The following is an 8996-nucleotide window of genomic DNA, read 5'->3' on the forward strand; positions in this document are numbered from 1 at the left end:
CATGTTAAAATACGAATTAGTTAACATATTTTTTATATTGATATCAAGTAAATTTTCCGTTGGATCGAAAATTTTGTATTAGAATCATTCAAATCAACCTAATGGTAGATGATTGATGTAATATGCTTTTAAAATTTTAATTTTGTTTATGCTATTGTTTTTTGTAATGAGTTTTGTTACTAATTTGTTTTTGTAATAAAAACACTAAAATATAAATCACATGTACCGCTTCGAAATCAATTTTAACTGAAATGAATTTTACCTAATTAATTTTGCGTGTGTTTATATTAGTGTGAAGACATGATTTTTTTACGTTTAATCAGAAGTAAAAAATAGTAATTTCTCTTTAAATTCATAATTAAATGTGAAAAGACGAAAAACTTGCGTTTAAAAATCAAAACAAACACGCACTTTATTAAAAAATAAAATAAAATTCAACATTCGTCCAAGCACATACTTAAACAAATATTTTTTTGACTTAACAATATGTTGAAATCGTATTGGAATCTGAGTAATTTGAGTCAAGTATTTTCATTTAAGAAGATAGAGTTCTTTAAACACATAATCTTTTATCTAATAACAAGATTCAAATTTTTTTAAAAAAATTAATTTTCCTTATTACTTGAAAAACTAATAGGAATTATAATTATAAAACACAAAAAACTAAATGTTTTCTATTATCGAAACTACAAAATTGATATTTTGATGAATGAAATAAAGTGAATCAATTCTTATATAGAAATTTTTCTTTTACACCATTCTTATATAGAACTTAAAAATTAAGTAATATTTCATTAAATTAATTTGAACTTACAAATATGAAATTTATCGCAAATTTAATTCATACATATAATTTAATGATAATATTATATATTAGTCTTGTTGTACGCTTATATATTATGAGGATCATTTATTTTATAGAAAATTCTGTTTTCGATCTTTATCATGTATAAAAATTTGGACCAATAACAATTATAATATTGTAAATAAGTTTTGTCTTTGATCTAATAGATTAAAAATAATTGTGGCAGAAGAAAAAAAAAAGCACTCTACCTTATTTATTTATTTATTTTGGAGGGAGCACATAAACCGGGAATATTTTGACAATGAATTAATATTTCAGAGCTCATAATGATTATTTACTATGGTTGATAAAATGCATCATAAGAGGAGAGAGAAAAAGAAAGAGAATCTTTAATGGCTAATGAATGATGAGAATGACAACAGTATTCAATTCTAAGGTTTGAAATAGTCACTCCTCCATGCAACTTCTGTGACCTCTGATGAATAACAACCTGACAAACGTGCTTATGTCATCAACACATAATATCTATAAATCCCCATACCAAACAAGTCTCCTAGCTAGGCCCCACAACCACAACATGCATGAACCTTAATTAACAAAGACTCAAGAGCATCTTATCGATCAATAATCTTTTTCATTCCCTTAAATTCAAATTTTGACCTAGTCAAAAACTATGTAGTTCCTATTTATGAACATTAAGAACCACTAATTAAAATACTAGATCAGCAAACTAGGAAGATGTCATATGTTTTTACAATTTTTTTTTCCTTACATAATATCCTATGGTTATACATTGTATAACTATTAATTAATGTGGCTTAATGTTGGCATAGCTAAAATCAACCCACTCTGGGTACCAACTTGGAGGAAACTCACCAACTCTCTCATAATGGCAGTTAAGACCATTGACAAGATCATAGGGAAATCCAAAGCCAAAATCCATCATTTCCATAGATTCATCACTAGCATGTTGTGGCTGTGACACACTACCCTTGTTGTTGTTCATTGCAATTGAAGACGAATCCGAAACACTTGAACCTTCTCCAGACAATGACACCATGGGATTAATATTATTGTTGATGCTTGAACTTGCACCAATTTCTGAGACAACATCCATGACATGTGGACCATACAACCCATTAGTTTGGTCGAAACTAATGTTTTGTTCATTAACGTTGTTGAACCCGGAATTAGCATCTAAGATTGACAGCATGGGAGGTAGAAAATTTTGATTTTGTGAAGAAGGGAAAACTGAATTTTGGGTTAGTGATGGGGTTGGAGATGAAGGAATTAGAGGGTCGTTGTTAGTCAATGCTTTGAGACTAACTTCTCCTGACATTATCTTCTTCTTCAGTTTTGTGTTCCAGTGGTTTTTCACATCATTGTCGGTTCTTCCAGGAAGTTGAGAGGCTATGGCAGACCATCTGAACAAGCAAGAGCACAATTTTATGAGAGTACCATAGTTTAATCTTACAATAATATTTGTGCATAAAAAAAATAATTAGTCATACATAAAATTTTAAAATGGGAAATAGTACACTTACACCTTGGGAGAAATTTTTAGGCGATTTTTTATCACATAATTTCTAACTAATATAATATCTTAGTATGTAAAATGTATAGGACAAATATTTATTATATATAAATTATATTTTATATTTATGATAAATAATTTATATTATAACATAAGATTATTTTTATTTATTAATAATTTATTTTAAAATATTAAAATTTAAAAATTCATAAATAATTATAATAAATTAAATTAAATTAAACATGAAATAAAAAACTTTCTCAGCAAAGCAAAGTCTTTAAATAAGATAATCATTCATATTAAAGTCGATTAATTTCTACATGACACATAATAAAATATTTTTTTTATAAATTAAAATTTTTAACTACATAGTATCTTATTATATAGTCATAGAGCCAACAAACAGACCATGAAAAACAGGTTGACTTGACTTTTATCTAGGTTTCAGATCTGACCAAATTGAGCCAATTTCTTTTAGTAATTTTTATATGTAATTTAAAAGAGAGAAGAAAAAAAATCAGGCCAGCTAGATTCCATACCTTTCAAACATAAATTTTACTAAGCTGACTTAGCCTGTGTTAGACCAAAGTCAAATTAGCCTGATTTTTTCATGCCTAAAATTAAAAAGGTTTGTCCTGTAGGCCAACTGATCAACCCAAAAGTATATTCCAATTTAAATTAATTTATAATTAGATAATGATATAAGACATCTATGATACGGGTACATGCTAATTAATTAAAAAAATAAATAAGATGCACATGTAGTAGTCATAATTATTTTAATCTATGATGAATATTATAGTGTTAACTTGAAATAATTAAGTTGGAAAAAATTGCCTGCTTCCGAGCTGAGCATAGAGGGTGCAAATGATGTTGTCCTCTTCTTCAGTGAAGCCTCCATGTTTGATGTCTGGCCTCAGATAATTTAGCCACCGTAGACGGCAACTCTTGCCACACCGTCTAAGGCCTGCATATATTTATTAATAATAATGATAATAATAGTAATAATAATAATAATAATACTATATTAGTATTATACACCATGATATAATCACTACAAGAAAATTGTCATATAATGACACATATCCTATAGTGATATAATATATGTCACTAAAAATTACTTTTACCTACACAATAAATATAATATATATTGGTATATTGTTAAAAAGTGTAGGTATAAGCTATAGTGACATACAAAATATGTAGTTAAATCTCATTCAAAATTAATACTAAAATTGTGTGTAGCTATATGTCAAATAGATATATATCTATATATATTATATTTATAGTGATATTTTTTGTATGTTACTATATGTAACATTTATTGTAGTGGATATTTTGAAAATAAAGAAGAGAGAGAGAGAAAAAATCAAAGGAAACAAACGTTGTTGACTATTTTGTGTTTGCTAAACTGGCATGTTGTTTTTTGTGTGAATTAAAATGATGAATTAAGACATTAATTGAGAGAGAAGAAAAGGGAAACTCTACTCCTTGTTTCATGCCGGGTTAGCTTCTCAAGCAGTCAAGCTATTTATGGCTAGGAAATGGTGGAAACGGAAACAGATAAACACAATATCAGTTATCATTGTGACTTGTGAGTGACTCAAACTAAAAGATGATATGCATGCACCAGAAAAACTGAATTTAGGTATATTAAAAAAAATTAGTTTACTAATTTTATAATATTCTTCTTAAATTATTTTTATTATAAATGTAATCAATGTTAAATGAAGTAATGTAACTCAAAGATCATATATTAAAATAAAGATATTTTAGGAAGAATATCATTAATAATACAAAGTTGTTAAAATTAGTATATATTTAAGAACAAAAATTTACCTTTTTTTATAATAGGGAATAGAAGAAATAATAATTTATTTTTTTCATTTTATTCTATTTAATGTTAATATTTTTACATAAAACTTTAAAAAATATATTTAATATGTCTGATTTCATAAAATAAATTATGTAACTTACTAATTTATTAGTAAACCTTTTGAATTTCAACAAAGAGAAATGCTAGCAACATTAATATACTCTCTCACACACCTTTTTAATCACTCACTCTCTAATTAGTTGGAATTTATATTAGAAAACACAAAATTTAGTGAGTCTTATTCTTTATTTAATGTCTTTCTCTCTTGATTTGTAGATTTAATAATTTTTAACCATGAAAGTAAATGTTTTACTGACACTCCTCTTTCCACCAATAATAATTAAAGTGCATTAATGATGATTAAGGATATAAAAAACATTTAATATTATATTGATATTGTAAAACAACAATCAAATTGAAACAGAGAAAAAAAAATGCAAAAACATCAAACAAAATGAAACAAATAAAGTATATAACAAATTTTACACTTCTCTCCCATAATAAGTGTCAACCTATAGGTTAACCAAGAAAAATTAATACAAAGATGAAAAATAGTGAATTTACAAAATCAATTTTTTAATTAATTATTTTTTTATTAAAAACAATGCAATATAAAGTCACTTTCTAAACAATATTATGAGAAATAGATAAATAAAAAAAGAGATAATTAATATTATATTAACAAATTAATATAACACTTATTTTGTGACTATTTTTTCTTTAAACACAATACGTATTATATGAGGGATGAAGTATAACACTATTTTTCATATTTATCTCTCTCATCTATAAATGCAGTAAATAATGAAATATGAAATGATGGACACAAATCAATTAATTTGCACATGTATCATTATTCAAAAATATTTTTTGTCCGTAAAAATTATAATAATAGCAATAAATAATTTCGATGTGAATACTGCCTCAATCCTCCCCCATAAACCAACCATGGATATTCACTCATAAAGAAATATGACCAGTGTTGCATAGTTTAGAGATAATCGTGCAGAAAAAAAAAAAGTGGTTTCAGTTTGAAAGCATAGAAGAAGAAAAAACTCTTTGAGAGAAGAAATTCATTAAATAGATCTTAATCTTTTTATATATTAGTCCTACTCTCGATCAAAAATGTCCCAAAAAAAATATATATATATATAATAGTTAGCAAATAAAAATGATAATTGAAATTCGAGTAAAATGCATGCATCAATAACAAAAGAAAAATTCCAAGTCCTATTCAATCTTCATGTTGAATAAAACAAAGAAAATAAACAATCATGTTTTCTGGAAATGGGTGTCCAAGAAAAGTCCAAGAACAATCCAGGCTAGATTCATTGTCTCCTCATCTCAAGAAATCTTTCCTTTCATTTTCATGGTGTGTTGGTTATAACTCTTCAATTGGAAGAAAAAAAAATAGCAAATATTCATAAATGAAAATGTGTGGCCAAGAACAATATAATGTGTGGAAATGAGAAAAGAGAAAAACCAGCTTTTTTTGGCAATGCAATCCAATTTCCACCAGTGCCATGAGTCTCAACATAACTTTTGAGGGTTGCATCTTCTTCAGGAGACCATGGTCCTCTCTTAACGTTTGCTTTGTCACAGCAAGGAGCTCTTCCCATGGCCACTCTCACACAGGGACCTGAACTTAACAACACAGACCAAAACAATGAGACTTTGAGGCTTTTCTGGTGAAGATGTTATAGACTTGGTGCCATCTGATGTAGAGGGACCCAGTCAACTACATGACAAAACTTTGTATTTAAGTCAATTACTTATAGTACCTTCATCTTATAATTAAGTAACATACAACAAATTATCTAAGATAAAAAAAAATTAATACAAATATTTTTAATTAATTATATCATAAATTTAAATTTTATTATAAAAATACATTTTACTTTAAGTGATTATTATATTTATGATACTAGTTATAAGTAAATGTATATGAAGCAAAATTAACAATAAATGAAATGTATAGAAGAAATTTTAGTCAGAATAATTTTATAAACTTATGATTGTTATTTATAATTAAGATAAAAACATAATAGAGTTAAAAAAACATAAAATAATGTTTACTTTAAGTAAAATATTATTAAAATATGTTTCATCAATTTTTTAATTGGGAGTGAAAAAAGAAAATGAAAGGACATAGTTAAAAATGATATCGAATTAGTTTTAAAAATTAGAGTTAATGTTATCTATTACCGTTTACTTTCTCACATAATAAATATATTAAAAAGTGGTATTGGATAATGAATTTTAATCATTGTTAAAGTATGTCTTAGGACACACATTAGGAAAATCGTTAATTAAACTTGATGAATATTACATGTCGCATCTTATTTAATGACTCTCTCTCTCCCTCTTGATTTTATAATTTTCAATAAATTTTATGTATAAAAAGAATGTGTTAGAGAGTATATTAAAAGGAGTGTGTTGCTAACACTCCTAAAAAATATTAATTTTCATCCCATAATAAGTGTTATATTAGAAAAAAAAAATAGACCCCGAAATAAATGTTATATTAATTTTTTAATATAGTATTAATTACACATTTTTTATTTATACTCTTAATAATATTATATAAAAGTAATTTTTATATTGTATTTAATAAATATTAATTATAAAATTAACTTTATAAATCACTATTCTCATTTATTTATTAATTTTTTTATAGTATAATATGAAATTACAGAGTATATAAAAAATAAAAGTTAATCACTTATACACTGGCAGTCAATCAGAACTATTAATAGTACTTTTTTATCTGTTTATTTAATTAAATTAAAATAATAATAAAAAATACTATTAACAACTCTGATTAACTTTCAGTGTAAAAAAATTTATATTGACAATATATACGTGATTAACTAAAAAAAATAATATTTATGATATCTCTTTTTAAGTCCATACAAATGAAGGGACCGACCCGTGTTGAGTTTCACTAAACCTCGCGGGTGTGTACTTAATATAAGATGACACATTGAGATTGAGACCGTTACAAGTTAGTATAATATTTTCTTTTTTCTTTTTTCCTAATAATGGGGTGTTTGGTACTCTTTTTCTGGCCAATTTCTCAAGATTTTCTTACCACGGGTTTTTCTTAAAGATTTAAGTAAAGCATTCATCATGGTAAAATTTTGTAGATGATTTGGCCCAAAATAAAATATAATTTCTGTTTGATGAAAGATAATATTGACTAAAACTTTAAAAGATGAGAAAAGAAATAGACATTTGTTACAAAACTTGGCTAACTATCGAAGAAATACACAATTGCGTTAAATTTAGCCAATTAAACTTATATTTAATGACTAAAGTTTGATATCAAACGGTATTTTTAGTTTTTTTTTTCTTCATGTTATTATGTTCGGCATAATCTAATGTAAATTCTTTTTAATTGAAGATTTAATCAATTAAAATAAAAAACAATAGATTAAAATTTAATTTAAAAATAGTTTTAATTTGTTTTTTTTATTATTTCTTTCCTATTTATGTTTTCTCTACTTCTATATATTTTATTTCTTATTTATTACTTTTCAACTTACCAAATATATAAATTATTATTTTTCCTTATTCTTTTATATTTCTCTAACGCTAAACACTTTAAATTTATCTTTAACGTTAACATTGACATGTAAGTGTCAAATAACTTTTGAGCCTCATCTAGCAGTTTCTTGAGTTGTCATATCACCATTTTTGCACCATGGTCATAATTTCAAGTTAATAGGTTTGGGAAAGCATATTTGATTAGGTATATGGTTTTCTTCTTTCATAATTTTATGGATAAAATTTGGGTCATATATATTGGTTTAAATATGTTTTTAGTCCTTTAAATTTAGAATAAATTTATTTTTGGTTCTTTAAATTTAAAATTGTTGCTTTTAGTCCCTGTAATTTTGAAAAAATTTATTTTAGTCCTTATATTTAAATTTTGTTAAATTTATCAAATATTATTGTATAAAATCTACTTATTGATATCCCAATTAGTGAAAATATCACATTAAATCCCGTTAATATTGTATATTCGTCTTAATTTGTCACTTTCAATATATTATTGATCATACGAGGGACTGAAACAAGATTTTTAAAAATTATAAGGACTAAAAATAACAATTTTAAATTTGAGGGACCAAAAACAAATTTATCTTAAATTTAAGGGGCTAAAAATATATTTGAGGGAGGTTATAATTACATCGGTGTAACTTTTACCAAGTGTTACACCGCTTAATAACTTTATATTAAATATGAATTTTGTAATCCAACCGTTATATTGAAAGTTCTTATCTCTTAGATCATATATACAAAATTTTATATTAATCCAAGATGATTTGATAGTTCATTTTTATAAAACAAAATTGACGTAATATATTCATTTCAAAATACACTAACATATGAACACTTTGATCACCTTCAAGTTGTTGTTCAATTTTAACAAAAACTTTCAATCTAACGGTTGGATTTACAAAATTTACATTTAATATAAAATTATTAAGCGGTGTAACACTTAGTAAAAGTTACACCAATATTATTATAATCGCCTCAACATATTGAAATCATATATATATTTTATGAGGAGGGTTCAAACGACACCGGTGTAACTTTTACGAAGTGTTACACCGCTTAATAACTTTATATTAAATGTGAATTTTGAAAATCCAACCGTTAGATTGAAAGTTCATATCTCTTAGATCATATATGTCAAATTTTATATTAATCTAAGATGATTTGATACTTCATTCTCACAAAACAAAATTGACGTAATATATACATTTCAAAATATA

General features: G+C 25.2%; 1 protein-coding gene across 1 annotated transcript; it reads right to left on the bottom strand.

Annotated features, from left to right (window-relative positions):
* Window positions 1–1067: 1067 nt before the first annotated feature.
* Window positions 1068–5940, bottom strand: LOC109805212 (transcription factor RAX1). The gene is made up of 3 exons (XM_020367225.3): window positions 5699–5940; window positions 3177–3306; window positions 1068–2229 (listed from the first exon to the last, which is right to left on the bottom strand). The coding sequence occupies exons 1-3, from the start codon at window positions 5832–5834 to the stop codon at window positions 1614–1616; spliced, it is 882 nt and encodes a 293-aa protein (XP_020222814.1). The 5' UTR covers window positions 5835–5940; the 3' UTR covers window positions 1068–1613.
* Between the last annotated feature and the right edge of the window lie 3056 nt (window positions 5941–8996).

The sequence above is a fragment of the Cajanus cajan genome, chromosome 9 (genome assembly GCF_000230855.2).
Source record: "Cajanus cajan strain Asha chromosome 9, NIPB_CcT2T_4, whole genome shotgun sequence".
In the NCBI taxonomy this organism is placed as follows: Eukaryota; Viridiplantae; Streptophyta; class Magnoliopsida; order Fabales; family Fabaceae; genus Cajanus; species Cajanus cajan.

What these genes read in the sequence shown, in the direction of transcription:
- LOC109805212 (XM_020367225.3), bottom strand. Translation starts at nt 5,834, where the DNA reads ATGGGAAGAGCTCCTTGCTGTGACAAAGCAAACGTTAAGAGAGGACCA. An exon ending in TGCATTGCCAAAAAAAGCTG is followed by an intron (nt 3,307 to 5,698) that starts GTTTTTCTCTTT and finishes AAATATATGCAG; the next exon opens with GCCTTAGACGGTGTGGCAAG. An exon ending in TATGCTCAGCTCGGAAGCAG is followed by an intron (nt 2,230 to 3,176) that starts GCAATTTTTTCC and finishes TTGCTTGTTCAG; the next exon opens with ATGGTCTGCCATAGCCTCTC.